Source organism: Hemicordylus capensis, chromosome 6 (assembly GCF_027244095.1).
Source record: "Hemicordylus capensis ecotype Gifberg chromosome 6, rHemCap1.1.pri, whole genome shotgun sequence".
Classification (NCBI taxonomy): domain Eukaryota; kingdom Metazoa; phylum Chordata; class Lepidosauria; order Squamata; family Cordylidae; genus Hemicordylus; species Hemicordylus capensis.
The window spans coordinates 44,445,241-44,464,165 of record NC_069662.1 but is presented as its reverse complement, the minus strand read 5'-3'; the positions used below and the strand labels follow the sequence as shown (position 1 = coordinate 44,464,165).

At 42.1% G+C, this 18,925-nt stretch overlaps 2 protein-coding genes across 13 annotated transcripts in view; one reads left to right on the top strand and one right to left on the bottom strand.

The window, feature by feature from the left end:
- ATP6V0A1 (ATPase H+ transporting V0 subunit a1) overlaps positions 1-16,305 on the bottom strand; it is a 61,964-nt gene extending 45,659 nt beyond the window's left edge. For 4 of the 11 annotated variants that reach the window (XM_053260534.1, XM_053260539.1, XM_053260541.1 and 1 more), the window contains exons 1-6: positions 16,098-16,253; positions 13,934-14,097; positions 13,162-13,240; positions 12,443-12,540; positions 11,532-11,660; positions 2,596-2,699 (exon numbers count right to left, since the gene is read on the bottom strand). In XM_053260534.1, the coding sequence (XP_053116509.1) occupies positions 2,596-2,699; positions 11,532-11,660; positions 12,443-12,540; positions 13,162-13,240; positions 13,934-14,050 (527 nt within the window). In that variant the 5' untranslated portion in view covers positions 14,051-14,097; positions 16,098-16,253. Of the gene's footprint in view, positions 1-2,595; positions 2,700-11,531; positions 11,661-12,442; positions 12,541-13,161; positions 13,241-13,933; positions 14,098-15,975 lie in introns of all 11 variants that reach the window. The other 7 variants (XM_053260540.1, XM_053260543.1, XM_053260545.1 and 4 more) reach the window with 5 other exon arrangements.
- A 38-nt stretch (positions 16,306-16,343) lies between these two features.
- CAVIN1 (caveolae associated protein 1) overlaps positions 16,344-18,925 on the top strand; it is a 43,478-nt gene continuing 40,896 nt past the window's right edge. For both annotated transcript variants that reach the window (XM_053260557.1, XM_053260558.1), the window contains exon 1: positions 16,344-16,640. The gene's annotated coding sequence lies outside the window, so the exon portion shown is untranslated. The remainder of the gene's footprint in view (positions 16,641-18,925) is intronic.

The window sequence follows — 18,925 nt, the reverse complement described above, 5'->3', positions numbered from 1 at the left end:
AGACTTTGAAAAATACACATACTAGAGCCACAAACCAAACTGAAAGAGAAAAGCCTAACAAAGGCAACTGGGTGAACTTGAAAGAAACACAGCTATAATGAAGGCAAGGCACATTTGATTTAAAAAATGAATACAGAAGTTTGGCAGGTACCTACACAAAGACCCAGTTCAGACACCATGCAAAGTCAGGACTGGATCCTTGTCTCAAACAACGTCCCATACATTCAGGTGCATATATGCACACTGCGTGCAAGGGGAGAAACTATTCTATTTCTATAAGCATGGGACAAGCTAGAATATGCTCCGACAGCCAAACTGAGTGATCTCGACTTATTTCCAAATAAATCAGGATCTGAAAATGGGATCATGATCAGACATCACACCAATCCACAATTAAGGAAGCTTGACTATGGGTTGGCAAGATGTGTGAACTGGCTGGCCATCGCTCCAGGAGCTATTGCACCACAAAGACAAAGAATGTATGTAACCGAGTAAGCACACCACAAACATTTAGTGTGCGAGGACATGTGTTGCATGTAGAAGGGTTGACTTTAAGACCCTGGCACGTCAGCGCAAGATCACAGACCTCTATCCAAGACCCCAAGAGAGCTGTTAAGAGTACACAATACTGGGTTAGACAGAATAACGGACTGACAATACAGGGTAGTTTGACATCTTCAGATAAGCAGCTCTACATCATAGTTTGCATGTTGAACTATGAGGCTCTCCACACAAGCAGTGTGGAAAGCCTAACTGGGCTCTGCAGGGAGAGCAGGCTTAGCCCGTTCTCCCTGTGACAAGCAGGAAGCTCGCCCTGGGTGGCTGGATCAGCCACCCACACGACCACTGGCTCCATCATGGAGCCGGTAGGGGCTGTGGGGATCAGGGACCACCTGGCCCCTGGAAGTCCCAGAATGCCCCGTGAAAGTGGGTGGGGGGGAGACTCCTTGGGAGTTGCCACGGCGTGGAGCCATGCTTTGGTGACCCACAATCGCCAAAACGGGGTTAGCAGAGTGCTCACTCCGCTAACCTAGTTTAAGGGGAGGGTTACGTTGGGAGGTTTGCTGCTGGGAGCCACATGTCTCCCGTTGCAACACACAACCTCCCAGAAGCGGGCTGGGCTCCCTTAGCCCGTTTTTGGGAGGTCATAAGAATAGCCTCTATGGCTACAGTACTGTCCAAATTGAGTCAAAGTGGTAAATGCTGACTTCTTGAAACCAAATCAGAATTTGATAGATGACATCTAGCGAAATTTCTTGGGCCTAAGTAAACAAACGCTTTGGGAAATGTTTCTTAAAAGATCATAGTCTAGAACCACTGAGATCTGGAGAGGTCCGTCTGCATTTGCCACTGGCTCATCTGGTAGCCACTCAGGGATGGGCCTTCTCCGCTGCTGCCCCAAGGCTTTGGAATGCGCTCCCTAGTGAAATAAGAGCCTCACCATCTCTGACAGCTTTTTAAAGGTCTTTAAAGATGCATCTGTTCACCTAGGCTTTTAATTAATATTGTTTTAATGGTTTCAATGTTGTGTTAAAATATTGTTTTAAAAATTTTAAACTGTTGTGTTTTAAATTTCTTGTTTCTGTTTTTAACTAATGTTTTACTTTCTGTTTTTATTTTGTTGTAAACCACCTGGAGACGTGAGTTTGGGGCAGTATTAAAATATGTTAATTAATTAAATAGATAGATAGAAAAATAGATAGATAGATAGAAAAATAGATAGATAGATAGAAAAATAGATAGATAGATAGAAAAATAGATAGATAGATAGATAGAAAAATAAAATAAAATAAAATAAAAATAGAACTGGACAAAAAGAAAAATTACAGGCCAGCCTCTCACTCTTTCAGGAGTCTACTGGGAACAACAGAAACTATAAACACAATCCAACAGTGCTTGGGACATAGTTTTGCCGGCAGCTCACAGATTCATTCTTCAACACTTATTAGCGTAAAAATTATAATACATACTACAAAAGATAAACCAAGATTAGCAATCATCAATATAATATATGATTAATCCTATACGGCTGTGAGCTGAACAAACAATTCATGGAGAAAGCAGGAAAACAGGATTATCATTTTGCCAAAATTTAGTATTCCAATAGAAAAGAAACTTGGTGTCTTAACTGAAAATCAATTTACTTGACAACCTCTCTGAATCCTAACAAGATTAGCCACTGCCTAAATCCTAAGAACGAGTCTTCAACTGTTGGCAGATCGAAAGGTTTATATAACTTTGCTATGGCAATTCTAGCAGCTGTTAAGAATTCTGAATGGAAGGCTATGTCTGGATTTCTGATTCTTTATCTCAGTAGCCAAAGCAGCACTGCAAAGGGATCCAATGAAACTCTAATAACATATTATAATGATTTTTTTTCAGAACCTGTTGCCAAAATGTATTTGCTGCTTTACATTTCCAGCAGCACAATAGTACCTTCTGCCTACAATTCCAGGAACAAATCTAGGGTGTAACAAACCATCTACAAGTTAGCAGTTAAGATGATCTGGAAAGGACCATCCAACCCTCTTCTAGATGCCTAGACCCAGGGCTGATAAAAACATTGCTTCTGCAGAAATGAAATGAAGCACATACCCCAGTCGCAGTGGGGTTCCTCTTCCTATTTCGCTTGGCTCCAGCAGTGACGAAGACTCCTCCAACAGATCAGGATCCGCCATCTGCTGATGATGCAATTCAGCCTGAATTCACAAATCAATATCTAATGAAACTAGTTAGTGGCATGCAGGGGGATGAGGAACCAGGAGATGGATGGAAAGAAGCAAAGAAAGACCAGAGAAGGAAAAATGAAGAGAGGTGAGCAAGGTGCCTCAACAAAGAGAACAGAAAAAGAGAAACAAGAAGCCCATGAAACCACAGATCTTTTGAGCTGGGCAAAAACTGCTCCAGACTGCAAGTTAAGCTCCCAAGAAGTTTGGTGGGCAAGGAGCAATTCATAATTCAATCCTTTGCAGACTTGGCGAAAAGCATCCCCACCCACCCCCAACCCTTTCAGTGCCACTGGAGTAGCTCTATACTAATGAAGAGTACATTACAACAGGGAGGTTTTGAACACTGTGTGGCATCACCATCAGAGATGCTCCTGAAGGCATATAGACGTTGCTATGTAGGCAAAAGGTTGCCTGGTCAAGGCGCTGATGCTTTATATACAGGGCTATGAATACACTCTGCACTTCGGGGGTGGGGGTAGAATTACAACAAAATGAACAAGATTCCATACTATTAGATTACTACATCTGTATAGGCCAACACGCTTGCCTATTTTGCAAAACAGATTCTGATTCTGTCAGTTATGGCAAGAGGCAAAGTTTCTGGGTATCAAATTCCCACTTTCAGCCACAGAAGTCATCTCAGTTCCTCTTCTGGCTGCGAAGATTTCCACAGACATTTCCCATGTATTTTTTCAGCCTAACTTTGCAGTCAGTCAATAAGGGCTAAAAATGTGTTTTAAAAACCAAAAATGAAATGAAATTCTCAAGAGGCTTAATAATATGTGCAATACCAAGGTTGTAATGTCTCCAAAAAAAAAATGTTAAAATTCTGTACCAAGAATAGTTGAGTTCTATTTTGCTCAGTCTATTTTGTGTACTTTGTTGTGAAATTTCGATACTTTTGCATAACGTATTCTGTTTTTGCGAGTCATAGAAGGGGCTTCAATGTTGGGAATGCTTGAAGCCAGCATGGTGTAGTGGCTAGAGTACTGGACTAGGACCAGGGAGACCCGAGTTCAAATCCCCATTCAGACATGATACTAGCTGGGTGACTCTGGGCCAGTCACTTCTCTCTCACCCTAACCTACTTCACAGGGTTGTTGTGAGGAGAAACCTAAGTATGTAGTACACCACTCTGGGCTCCTTGGAGGAAGAGCGGGATATAAAATGTAGAAATAAATAAATATAAATAAATAAATGTTCCTGCCCCAGTTCCAATAAAGTCATATTCAGCAACTATTTCTTCTTTCAGTATTTCCACAGGGTTAGCTCACATAAGGACTAAAAGCTTGTTTTTAAAAACAAAAAGAAAACCAAGATTCCTCAGAAGTCAAGTTCTATGATCACTATACATCCATAGCAAAATTTGTTCTTGCAGAGAATATACACAGCCCTGATCTGTCAATTTCACAGTGACCCAAGCATTTTATATCCTGCATTTGCTAAGGGCCAATTGCCTTTTTTTCATGCAACTCAGATGGCATCCACATAAAGTGCTCTTATGCCCATTATACCCAGTCATTTCAGAACAAAAGCAGGCATTATCTGAAATGTCTTTATCCATGTATTCTATTTCTCTGGCCATTAAAATAGACTGGAATTCACAGGTTATTCCTTTTCCCACTTTAAACCTGCTGGCTGAGACTCCTGGGAACTTAATTGCGCAAGCGCTAATGATAAAGCTTAGGAAGGATGTTGATGCCACAACCTGAGGGGCAGCATTAACATGACAAAACAGTTAAATCATTTCCACCTCTACAATCCATACAGTAAAGGAAAACACTTTGGCAAAATTATGAAGATGAAACTTGAACAAAAAAATCATATTCCATCTTCTGATGCATGCAAGGTTTCTGCAAACTATAGAAAGGGCATCTCCCCATATGAATCTATACACACATACACACCCAGGCCAAACAAACTAGAGTCCAGCAAAGGGGTCCCACAATAGGAATTGCAAATGGTAAAGATTTCTCAGAAGTGGGCAGCTGATAACCTTGTTCCTGCAGGCTTGTTTCCCTGGCCAAATATGCTCCCATTCTCCCTCAATTCCCTTCTTCTAGAGTTATGTTATATGTCAGAGTTTTAAATCTCTCTGGCACTACCGTGATCAAGTGCCATCCTCCCTGTACTGAACCTCCAGGAATTTTTGCATTAATTTGAAGCTGCTAAGAGGAGTCACCCACTTCTCACAAGAGGTTTGTTTCACCACATTTCATGTGGCGAAATATTTCTGCACTAAACACTCCCCATGTGACAAATGCACACACAGATCTGCTCAGGAGGCTCTCTTGCGTGAAACAGGCCTAATTCGGGCAATTATGGCTTGTTACCTCTTCTGACGCCACTCTCTCATTAATTTCAAACAAGTTCATCTGCTTTCTAGCCCTTTTCCTCCCCCGCCCCCAACTTTGTGCTTTCTACCATGCTGTAGTTCCCAGTGGACTGCGGCCTCATCACGGAACACAAAACAGAAAGCAGAAAAGGCCAGCATACTCCCAGCACACACATATATGGAGAAGACAAGTGATTTTTAAAATGAAGGACCTTGAATTGCACTTAGAGGTACAAGACTGCTGTTAATATTACAGCTTATGAAATTATGTTATAAGGAACCTTCTCAGGCCAAAGAGTGGTAGCAGGGAGGCCAGTTTCAGACTTTAAAATTATTATTTGAGGTAGTCTCACTGCCATTTTTGCCATCAGGGGATTTTAAAATTTGTGTCACTGGAGAAGGCATGAAAAGTCAGAATCTCCTCAGTTAATTAGGAGCAACAATGGCTCCATTTGAATCAGACCTGATATGTTCTCTGTGTCTGAACTTTGAAGACTTAGTTTTTCATCTTTCCTCCCAAGTAATCTTTTCCTTGCATACTCTCCTTTTCCACCACCATCACCATCATCATAATCCATGCTATGGAACAAGCAAAAAGCCTTGATTCTCCTTTGCCCCCTACATTCAGTCTGTCACCCAGCCATGACACCTCTTCTAGCCCTTCTTCTACATCCCTTTGGACATAACTGGTTCGGACATGGTTCATCTTTTGCCTTGACTGTTGCAATCTTCTCTCTGGTCTTTGATTATCCAACCTTGGCCCCCTCACCACTCTCATTCACCTCTCTCATTTGTTCCAACCATGCAACATCTGGGATCCTGCTCCAACATCTTGCACAAGCTCCTTACTCTTACCTTCAAAGTCCTCCATGACCCTCTCCCCTGCTGTTCTCTCTCTGTTATATTCCAATATATTCCTCCTGTGAGCATCACACCACCATCTGGGGTCAGCTGAAGGACCTCTGATCTATCAAACTCCTCCTCCCTTTCTCCGTTGCCACCCTTTATGCCTGGAATGGTCTTCCAAAATGCCTCCATGACAACACTTATCACCTTCAAATCCTCCTTCAAAGTCTATCTTTTCCACAAAGACTTTGGCACAGCTCCCGTACCCAAATTCAAGGATTCCCAATCTTGGGTCTCCAGATGTTGGACAACTCTCTTCATCCCAGCCACAATGGCCTTTGTGGCTGGAGATTATGGGAGCTGTAGTCTTACAACATATGGGGAACCATGGTTGGGAACCTCATCCTAATCTAATTAATCTTAAATATGAGTAAGCGAAGTTATTGCAAACTGCCCTGAGCCATTTTTGGAAGGGGGGTATATTATTATTATTATTATATTCTTCCAATTTCATCCACCCCATGTCCTTCCCCCTTCTCCCTTGTAAGGAAGTGTAATTTCTAGAGTGTAAGCTCCTCTTTTTGTACATTGTAAAATGCCATCTACATGGATGGTGCTATATAAATAAATAAATAAAGCGGTGGTTCTGCCTACTTGTTCAAGAACGTGCTGGCAGTTGCACAGGATAGACAATTCAAGGTCTTTCTCTTACACACCCCAAAAGGAAAAATGCACACCAACATTAGCCCTTGAGTAAATGACACAGATTCATGTTTCACAATTTCCAACACCCACAGCAAGGACCACCAAGAGGAAGAAAAGATGAAAGATGCAGAATGAGAACTAAAGAGTGAAGAGGGTGCCAGAAAAAGAAATCAGAGGAAAGAGATGGGGACTGCATGCCATTAACCATTACTTTTCCAGTCTTCTTCCAGTCTATTCTGGGGCACTTATGGTTAACAGATCCAGAGATATTTCTCCAGCTCTTAGTGTTCTTCACAAAGTAAAAGGTATGAAGACTGAGAAAAGGATCAACAGTTAACAAAAGCAAAATCATTGTGTTCTTTTCCATGGACAAGAAATGGCTACACAGGCAAAATGGACCCTTTTGTTCACAGTAAGGCCCAATTTTCCCTCCCTTGCTTGAATACAGGGAGTCTACAGATGAAAGACTTGCCTAGTGAACCATTTTTTGCTTTCTAGTTATGAATATTTCACAGACACTCACCCAAAGATTTACAAAGTCTTCAAATATTGAATGCAGTAGCAAGACTTCGTGTGTGTGTGTGTGTGTGTGTGTGTGTGTGTGTGTGTGTGTGTAAGATTGACCAACAGCTAGGCTGAGCCAACTTTAAATCTGCACCACTGACAGCACCATCATCTATTCATATTTGTTCTATGAACAGTTTCACGTAAAGCAACTCATGACTCTGGAGAAGCTTCCTTTCAATGGAAAGTTATACAGTGCATACCATTCACATAGATTTATTTAATCCAAACAGCTGCTCAAATGGTCCAAACTCCTGAAGACATTAAAGGGAGACTTTGTCCAGACAATTCCACCATTCCAGATGTATTCCTATCTATCCTGTATTGTTTTGAAAGCAAATCAATTAAGGCCTGGTTCTCAAGATACTAAATTAAGTGACAAACCTATTTCTCAACTATGCCACTTCAGCCATAGCTGGGAGTCCACATGACAGATGCTCCTCCACATAAACATTTTCTACACACACAACATTGTCATGTCAGATAAAGGGAATCTGTATGTGTAGGATCTCATGTGGCGTGTGTGTGTAGAATGAAGTGGTGCTGTCAAGAAATAGGCAAAACACTTCATCTGCAGTTTGCAAGTACTAGGCTGAAGTTTTGGGCAAACCAAAAATGTTGTAAGCTACAGGGTTAACTGAAATCAGTACGTGGAGGAATTATGAGTTCAGGAATGCTTGAAGTGGGGAAACCAATAAGGAATGCTCAGAGCAGTGCTGGACAACACACTGAAAACGTAGTATAAGATGAACAGCTGTAATTAAAGTGCAAAATTATCCCAATTGATTTAATTGGGCAGATAGCTGGGGCTGCACACTGAAGTAAAGATGCTCTTCAGATAGTCTGGAGCCATTTGTCAGTTAACTGCGCTTACAAGCAACACACAAGGCTCAACATCATTTACTCACGCAGGTGCATGCTGCCAAGACAAAGAAAAGTTGGCAAGTGCACACTGCAATAAGACTGGATGCTTTCCCAAACACTACATTTTCAAGTGTTTTTCCACCACTGTGAGGATCAGGAACTTAATTGTCATTTCAAAGCGGAAACTGAGCATATTTCTGCTCAGTGCTAGACATCAAATTCAGCAGTGCTCCCATATCATCAAGAATTTATTGAGGGCCATTTTAGCTGAATTGCTCAGATCAAACAAGCCGTCCAGACCTTCACTTTTCTTAATGCTATAATGGGCAATTAACAAGAAAGGCTAGCCCCAAATAGGCTACATAATTCTGATCTGAAGTTATTTATTCATTTAAGCAAGGCTCATATTTTGAATTAAGCAAGATACAAAGGGCCAGCAATCTTCTCAAACAGTAGCCAAGACATGGGCAAGGAGCTTTTTAATTCCTTTTTTCTCAGTACAAACAGCAGCAGAGGGACAGAGCCTTTCACTTATTATTTCCTCTTCAACAGCTGCTGAGTGGAAAAAGAGACTCTTACATCCTTTCCATCAGCTTGGCTGGGACTACCAATAGGCTCCTCCTTCCCAGAACCATCTCCTTCGGTAGTCGTTTGAACTCTGAAATTGCTCATTTTGCTTTTCCTTCCCCTGCCTCCTTTCATGTGAGGTCTGTTAATTTGTAAGTTTACAGAAGGCAAGGATTCAACCTTTGTGCAGCACTTATTTTAAAAGTGTACTACTACTATTCCTCAGCTGCTCAGACACATCCCCATCTGTAACAAAACTCTAGGTCAACACACAAACATTTTATCATACTTTTAGCACCCAACATGAGGCAGACTTCTCTTTCTCACTTTAAAAAATGAGACAGGTGACCAAACATGAGGAGGGAGAGCAGGGCCCACCCTTGGATAATTGGGTCATCTGTACAGGCTCACAGGACAACAAGAATGAGCAGCTGAGGTGCCGCACTGCAGAGCTTTGCTATTTTTTTGACAGGTGTTAACAAGTTCCTTGCCAATATGCCTTGGATTGTGGGTAAGAAGGCAGCCAGGATGCATAGTAAGAAGAGGTTCTTGGATTGGGGGCAAAGTTGGGGATCAAACAAGAAGCTACTAGAAGCCAGATCCCAGGCTGATAGTTGCCTCTCTTTACTGTATTATTATGTACTTTGCACAAAGATGACATGTAATCTTACAATTTTCTAGTTACATCACTCTGTAATCAAGAGAAATACAACCCAAATCCTAAAGACATGAAAGAGAGACTTTGTACAGGAAATTCCTTCATTCTAGATCTAGTCGTTTCTATCTCACACTGTTTTGAATGCAAAGCTGTAAAGCAATTAAGATCTAGTCCACAAGACAGTAGATTAAGTGACAAACCTGTTTCTCAACTATGCCATTTCAGGTCTCAGGTGGGGGTCCACATGATGGATACTCCTACACACACACAACACACCTGTGTGTATCCACGTGTGCATGAGTATCCTATCATGTGGGCTCCCACTTGACAGCGGATACAGTTAAGGAACAGGTAAAATACCTCATCTACAGTTTGGGAGAACTAGGCCAAAGTTCTGGGCAAACTGAACATATTTTAAGTTACACTATTAGTTTAAATCAGTACTTGGAAAAATTATGAGTCAAGGAATGCCAAGGAACAGGGGAACCATTTAAAAAAGCCTTTAGAGCAGTGCTGAACAATGCAGTGAAAATGTAGTGCAAGATGAGCAGGTGTAATTAATGTGCAAAATGTATGCAAAATTATCACATAATTGATCTAATCTAGACACCATGCAGCTGGGGCTACACAATCCAGGCTGACAGTTACCAGTGCCTACTGTATCAATATGTACTTCTAACAGATATATGATTTTACAACCTTCTAGTTACATCCTTCTGTAATCAGAAGACTATAACCCACAAAGTTCAACGTATTAGTGAATGTCCAGAAGACCCCACCACAAGGAGCGCAGCTTGCAAACTGGCATTCAATACCTGAAGACAAAGAACCCTGGACCATTATTGATCACATTCCCAGCACACCCGTATTGTCATCCACATAGCGGGTGGAGCACAGAGGCAGTGGCAGCAAGAACCTTTTCAAAAGAAAAGAAGCACCATTGAGCTCACGCAAGGAGCGGCCCGTATAAGCGGGTAAGGGGGCAGTAAATGAGCTGCAGGTGCAGCTCATTCCTGCTTTGCTCCCCCCACCCCACCCTTCCTCATTTCACCTACCACCGAATTCACACAGGCCGATTATTCGCCCAGACCAGATTAAGTTAATAAACCGCCCACGCACTTTGGATGAACACAGTAGCAAGTGAAATTACGACAAGTGAGGCAGCCAGGGCGGGGAAAAGACAGGAGGAACAAGTCACTATGGCTTATTTACCACCCACTCAGCCCCGTCCGTATGCGCTGCTCCTGATTCATGCAGTAACCCCATTTTGTTTAGAGTGCTGAATGAGGAGCAAGCAGGACTACTGTATCACTGGAATCTCAGGGCTTAAACCTCCCGAACTGGGCGTGAAACATCATGATAGCTTGCACAATGCCTCTTAACTGAGCTAGCATCACTAGAGTTTAAGATTCAGGAACTCAAACCTTTATGTTATCTAAACTGTCATAACATGATCTAGAGGCAGATACTTCTGCAAAGCATTGGATAGTTTTGCTCTAATTTTTTCAGCTCATCTATCAAAAGCATTTACTAATCTAGTTTTATCATCTTTTTCTGCTTCCTCTACTGATATTTCCAAATATGACCCCCCAAATCCCATGGAACTCTTATACCTGGTGCTTATCCATCAAAAACCATGTGTGCTGGAACAAGTCTGACCCATCAGGGCCTCCCAGCCTGACATCTAGGTAGAGCTAGACAGGGCAGATTGTGCAGCCTCTTGCCTTCCTGCCTGAACATTCCTCTCTGTTTATAGCACACTGTGAATTCACACACATACATTATCCCTTCTCTCCTCATTTATCCAACAGAAACAAGGCTGGAAATATTCCAAGCACCTGATTTTCTGGATGCCTGAAAATCTGATCCTAGCAACTAGGAATCTGGAATAGATTTTCCACTCCTGCTCTCCAAGATCCTTATGGGCTCTGCATCAGGCCCCTGGGAATCTTTCTTGACTTCTTGCAGGATCACGTGTGTACATGCTATTCAGAAGCTCACATTTGATTACCTGGGGAACCTCTTGACTAGAGAAGAACTTTTTTTTTTTAACTACCAAAAATTTCCAGTAACGTAAACCATGGAGTGGCCAGCTTGTGTGTTTGCATGAACGATGAAAAATAATTTACAGAAGTTTCTCAAAACCAAAGAGGCACGACTGCCCAAAATCACAACTTAAACAAGCATTCTCAAGAAGGAAAATGGTGGGTTGTGATAGGCAGGCCCAGCTGCATTAGAGGCAAAGGCGGCCCAATATTCTGACCTCATCAAAAAATTGTTGTGTTTTGCGCAGAATGAACTTCAACTCTGTCAGCTCTAGAAAGTTCCTTTTCAGTGCTTCCTGGTTTGTGTTGATCTCTTTGAGTTCGTTTTCAATTTTCTCGAAGTTTGCCTGGTAAAAAGGAGAAGGAAATAAGTCAGAAGTGAGCCAACAATTAGCTGTCAACATCTGTTTGTGCATCCTTCCCTCGCTATGCAGAACTATAAGTTTCTTTCGAGGGTCACTAAAACTAAACACAAATTCTCTGCTGTACGATAGACTCTGTCCTAAAGATCAATAATTGTATCTTCTACTGCAAGAGATGCCCTTTATACAAACTATGCAAAGCAATTTAAGCACTGTTAACATATATATTCCAAGTTGCCCTTTCCTAGTAAGTCACAGGTCTATAAAACCTATGCTGGCATTCATGAATTTGAAGCATTCTCCTTTTGCCTTCCAGCAAAGGGCAAATATGCTCTTATTTTAGAGGACCTTTGATGTCATGGCAATTTGCTTATTTTGTTGCCAATATCTGTTCTGAATATGTTGTGTTTTAACTGTTATTTAAAATTTATTACTGTTTGCTTGTTTGATTTTGCTAGCCACGGGTATTTTATACAGAAAGGCAGAATACAAATACCTTTAATAAATCAATGCTATTTAACTTCTGTCACATTTTCTTTAAAAACTTGAGAGGTCCAGGCGTCTCAACCAATGTCCTTCCTGGATTTGTATTTGTAAATCTCAATTCAGAAGCCACTCCTCTTTAAGTACATCCTCCTCAGTCCTATTTTACTCATCTTCACCTTTCACAGACTTTTCAACAGCAAAATAAATGACAGAAGTCTTGCAAAGCACAAAGGTAAACTTCTAAGAAGCTGTAAGGCCACTTTAACCAAAGCATTTTTTACCTCCAAATCAATCATGTCTCGGGGAAATGGCACCTCTGGATTCTCACCAGTATCCGTGATAGGAATGTTGGCTTTTTTAATCTCCTTTTCCACAAACCCTGAAGAAGAAAAGAACTGTAACAAACAGAAAACAGCAGCAGGACACTGCAATATCAAGTGACCGAGAAGGAAAGATTTCCCCCAAGGATCCCTGTGCCCATATACAAGTAAACCTCTGCTGCCACTACACCCGGCTTCCATCACCAACACACAAACTTCCATTATCAATAAGCATATTTTCCTCATCAATTTTACATGTACCTTATAAAAAGTAAAAACATTCATGGAAGAGACAGATGGTTAACAAACTTTGTATTATTTTATGACAGCAAGTGGGCAACAGTATATGTAAAGCTAAAAATAAACAGTGCCCAAGGAACAGATTACTAGAAGTTACTTTCCTTTGATGCACACTGAGTGATTTTGATCTGATCCATTAATTTTCTCACAATAAGGGCTTCCCAAATCTCTACCAACCACTCCTGACATCAGTTTTATTTTTAAAATGTTTAGATGTTATGTCATGTTATGTTTCTTTTGGGCTCCATCTTGGGCTTCTATAGTGGTGAACAAGGTGCATTTTGCCATCTAGAACCACCAGAGATGGGACCCACAGGCTGCCTGCTTCAGTCATATTAATCTACGCACAGAAAAGACAAAGAGAGGAAGCAGTGACATACTGAGTTTCCTGTCCATCTCTTCACATCTCCTGACTTCATTAACAAACTTGCGCTGGAACACATTCACATCAGGGTTTAGCTGCAGATAAAAACACATAATTCTCATAAAAGGATTCCAGAGTATGATCTGAATATACATGATGCAACTCTCTTGCTGAAACTAAGCCAGTCTGGGTCTGGTCACTAGCTGGATAAGAAACCCCTTGCATGCCACCTTGAGTTCCACAATGGAAGGAGGAATAGAAATGAGAATACTGGGGTGTGTATGGAGACTGAAAACCATCTTTTGCCTGCTTCTGAGCCCCTCCCTAACATTGATTGAGCTGCTGTGATGTCAAGGAAAGATCACAAATACTCCAATTGCTCAAAGGGACACTGTCAACAACAGAAAACTGACAACAGGACAGCTTCCATGAGATAAATGAAAAGAATAATAATGGCCATTAGAGGGCCAAGGATAAGTGGGCCTGGGTGCTGCTCACAGGCATGGGATGGACAGGCAAAGCAAATTATCCTATCCGAAAGGCTGGGATAATGGAGTCACAGAGCCCAAAGAACAGACTAGCAGGGAGACAGCTGGAAATGTTGGGAATAGCTACCCGATTAATATATGTTATAGCATTTTTTGTCATCTGCAGCCAAAGTCAATGCCACTGACAGCATCTAACCAGAACCCAAAGATGCTTTGAGTGCATTCTAAGAGGAAATAACCTTTTCAAGAACAGAAACAAGAGTCACATCACAGTTAACTAACAGAGAAAGAGATACATACATCCCTAAACTGGACCTTCCCAAGTTCTCCCAATTCACTGACACAGCAGTAGGCTGCTTCTGACTGAAGGAAAAGTTGTGCAAGGGTCATTTCTTCACTCCGGAAGAGCTCCCCCATGATGAAACAGAAGAACCAGACAAAGTATGGTCAGAATCTTCTTAAGCCTTTAAAATGAACAAAAAGAATAATGATGAAACTCTTTAGAAAAGTATAAACTCTATTATCTTCCCACTTAAGCCTATATTGGGGATATACTGTAGAATATACTATTTATACTACCTTTGCTACAATGACATGTTCTGTGTAACATGACTGAGAACCAGAGCTGGAGCACATCAGACTGAATTATTTTTATTTATTATTACATTTATATCCTGCTCTCCCTTCTGAATGAGTAGCTCTTTGACTTTTAATGTAGTTTTTCAGCTCAAAGATCACTTAAGGGCTGTTTTTTTAAAAAAAGGATTCCAGTTCAGCAATGTCAGCTATAAATCTGTAGGTATGCAGACACCTAGAATTTTTCCAGTTCTGGGTTACAGAATAAATTATTATAAGGCCCTGGTGACCGCAACTGCCACCTTCACAGTATCAGCAAGAAAGCCCATTTCAAGGGCCACGGATGGGCCATATATAACTAAGTCCTACTATGCAGACCATCTGCAGAGGATGCTATCACTTCTAAAATCATCCTCTCAGCTCCAGACCTAATGTTCCATGAGGAGCAGCCTATCACGTGGTACTTAATCATTTCTGCAAGCTGCTGCCCTAGAAACACAAGCAAGCAGCCTATCAGCTGACAGCCATAGCAAGCAAAGAGCATTACTGTCCCACAGCACTGCAACTGAATCAAGTGAAAATGATGCACAGAAGGTGCAGCTCACTGACCAATAGTGCCAAGAGATAACTACCCCCTCTACACACCCCACCACACTGTATGCTAATCAAGTCTCAAACTAAGAGCTATACACATAAATCAAACTGCAACCAAAATTACCATCTTAGCTTCTAGAACCCCATCATCAAGATGGGAGCATTTTAAGGAGACAACAGACAGCATCATTATTACCGGACCTTGAGTGTATCAGCCTAGCTATTTGGTGGGTTCTAAATGCACAAACCCACAGGCTTAATTATCGTGCTTTATGCAACAATAAGGCACATTAAGCAAATCAAAGGCTATTCTCAATCAGGTGTTGGATGACAGATGCCCAAAGGATACTTGAGATAAGAACCCTCTCCGCATGTTTTATCCTGCTCTCCTTCTCTCATGAAAAACCACTACAATACTGCACCTCCCTTCTGCAAAAAACCGACCCGTCTAGGGGAGACCCAGCACCTTCACTCAACCCCATCAGCAACAGATCATGTCAATTCCATCGCAAAGAGAAGGGTGTTTTTAACCTCATCTTTCTAATATGAGAAAAAACTACTATCTCCTCACACTGTTCTAGGAGCTTCTGTGTAATTCAAAACTTGTAGGGGCAGTAGATAGATCACAGACATGTTCATTAAGAAAGGAAGACATGAAGTTCTCCTCTCAAGAAGAAAGGTTCTTCCATTACCTTCAACCACACAGAAAGATTAACACACACCTTCTCCTCCTCCTCCCCACCTCACCCCACCCTACCCGTCCTGGCATGACGCCATTCCAATGCCTCCTGCCCACAAGAAAGTAATGCCACATACATACATACATACATCAGTACAATATAAAATATCCTTTCTCCTCCAACCAAACCTCACTGTCTTCCTATCTTCTTCAAATACTGAGGTGACATCCCTACTCCCTTTCAGGTGTGCATGTGCACCCAGGTGTGCACCCAGACAACATGGGGAAGCAGCCTTGCTAAGGGCATATGCCCAGCCCCCCACATCACATACTCCCCATCCCACACACAACCGTAATAAGCCTCACACCATATTCTGCTCTCCCCATCCCCACAGAGGTCCACGCATCAGGGAAGAAGGTTACACAGGCCTAAGTAGTTCTAAGAGCAAGCATGTGCCCTTCCCAGTAGCCAGTTCCTTCCCCGCTCACTGACCTTTTGCCGGGGTGGGGCCCCCCACCCCCTGACTGGGAATTTAGATTGCTTCATCCCCATGGCAAGGTCCCCTTCTTCTCCCACAAGGCACTGCGAAGCGCGCTCGCTTCCCTCCCCCTTACCCTTTCTTTCGAAGGGAAGGGGAGCTTCCCCACCACCACCACGGGCCTTTCCACCCACCGCTACCTGCCGCACCGAGGCGAGCCGCAGCACCTCCTCCTTCCCCTCGTCCGATGAGACCACACAACCTCAGCTGCTTCCGCCCCTGACGTCACCGCACAGCCACTCTCCTTCCGCCTTCTCCTTCCGCCGGCCTAAGCGAGTTGCCTAGCAACGACGGCGCGACGGCGTTCTGGCCTTTTGCGGATTTGTTGGCCGCCATTTTGGTGCCTGGTTCTTCCCGCGGGGAGACGTGCAGGAAAAACAGGGAGGGTCTCTCTTCGGCAATGAGCTCCTCATCGGGACTGCTGGTGGTAGCCTGGCCACAGATCGTGATGCTTTCCCCCGTTGACTGTTCCTTCTCGTGGATGGAAAGGAAAAGCAGGTCCCTGCCCCGAAGGGCTCGCAGTCTAAAAACAGATACACAGAGAATAGGGAGGGAAGCAGGGCCGCTGGGGGAGAATATGCGGATATTTCCTGAAGACGTAACTCGGGTTTGATTACAGGTAGGGTTGCCCAGTCTTACCGCTTCCCCAATACTTTTAGCAATATACGCTCTTGAAATCTCCAGGATTGCTTTTAATATTCACTTGGAGACTTATGTCGCTTCCTGGAGAGTCCCAAACATTCCTGGAGGATAGGTAATCTTAGTTAACAGGAAAATTTGGGCACAAAGACTTCAGGAAGCAATATAAAATATGGGGTTCTGTGTATGGGACAATATTTGAATATAAAACAGTACTACTGGAGAAGAAAATAATTGGGGTGTGTTTTGTTTTTGGTCTCAGATCAGATGGCCCATTTTTAAGTTTTTGTATTAAGCCTAATTAGTAATTTTTAAAACTCTAACAGTACCATTAATGATCTGGATGAAGTAATTGAAATGTTTGTCCATTTTAGTAAATAAAATTAATTGTTTCATCCAGGTCATTAATTGATTACATGTTGCAGAATAAAACAAGTCCCTTAATATGTTTGTATTTATAAATTGTATTCTGGTTTGGAGCTGGCAGTACATAGGAGAATGGGTTTAATTAAACCTCCTTCCAGTGCAGCTTCACTTGGGTTAGGGACCACTCCCACTACCGCCCCTTCTCTCTGCATCCCAGTGATCACTTTAGGGGAGAAATAAGGCTGAGCTTCCCCTCACACTGAATCCTCATAGGCTCACAGCTTAATAATAATACAAATACAACAAATATTTATATACCACTTTTCAACCAAGTTCAACCATATTTTCAACCATATAAGATGGTTGCCTGTCCCCAAAGGGCTCACAATCTTAAAAATGAAACATAAGATAGACACCAGCAACAGCCACTGGAGGAATGCTGTGCTGGGGATGGATAGGGCCAGTTCCTCTCCCCCTGCTAAATAAAGAAAATCACCACTTTAAAAAGTTGCCTCTTTGCTCCTTTAGCAGGGGTTACTGGAGAGAGAGGGGTTACCCTTTGGCAAAAGCTGTATCTGTGTTGCAGTTGCTGTAGCTTAATATACATCTGTCTCCATCCTTCAGCTGCTATAATAATAATATTTTTCAAAGACCTCTTTAATGCATAAAGAGGTCTTTGAAGATTGTGAATTTGGTAGATGCATATCTCATTGTGGTTATTCCATCTTATTCAATAATAAATATATAATCATGTTCTAATGCAAACTCCTGCTGTGCTTTTCCTGTGGAGTTGTGTAACATGGGAAGCAACCTTTTAGCCCTACTGCTCCACCAGAAGAAAAGGTTAACAATTCTAAAAATGAAGGAAAGTCCATAGAGAAAATGCAATGTAGAAAGAGACAAAAGAGTCTTTAACTTTCATGGCTGTTGTTTTAAGATCTGGTCTTATTCTACAGTAGTCATATGACTCTTTTTGTACTGAGGAGTACTACTTTTTATTGCTACACATAATATTGGCACCCATTAACTTATTGAGGCCCAGTGTCTTTTAACTGCTTATCAAAAGCAGAAATTCAGCTGCTGCAACCACACTCTCTGTGCTGAGAAAAAGCTTCATCAGTTACACTTCTGCCTGTCATGTATCTTAGGGGAAGGGTTTGTTGGGAGTTGTTGACTACAACTCCCATAATCCCCAAGCAAAGGCTATTGCAGCTGGGGATGCTGGGAGTTGTAGTCAACAGCATCTGGAAATCCTTGTTAGAGGGAACACTGGCCATAGGGTTCATTCATTCTGTCATTTATATTTTAATCTTTGGTGCTAAGAAACATTTTTGATACATTTGCATCGCATGCTTTAAAGACAGAATCTGACAAACTGGGCCCTGCCTTCTAGCCCACATCAGGGCTTCTAGTGCTCTTTTATTTTTATTTTAAACAAGCATTTTGAACTGTAAGTTCCAGGGTGTGTGCTCATCCCTGCATATTAGAGGATCTTATTGAAAATAGCATAAGCCTTTGTCTCTGAAGCAGATGTCATATGAGTAATATGGGCAAAAGCTCTTGCTTTTCTCCTGCTTGAATTAGATCCTTTTAATGCAAACTGACTCATCACCCTCAAAACACTGGAAACATTTGTTTCTCTTCTGGGGATGGGTTAGGAAAGATGGGTGTGCCCTAGGAAATATTTTTCTGTGAAATGGTCCCTTATTTTCAACATGTGGTGAAAAAAGAACCCAGTAGGAATTACTCTTTCCACCATATGGGACCATATGTGGAACAACCTGATAAAAACAAACTTGCTAACTTGAGGGTGAGGGTTTGGGGTTGGAATGTTGGTTGGTTGAATACTCAGGTATTGTCAGTTGATCACTGTCAAGTATTCCACGGAGTCACTGTGTC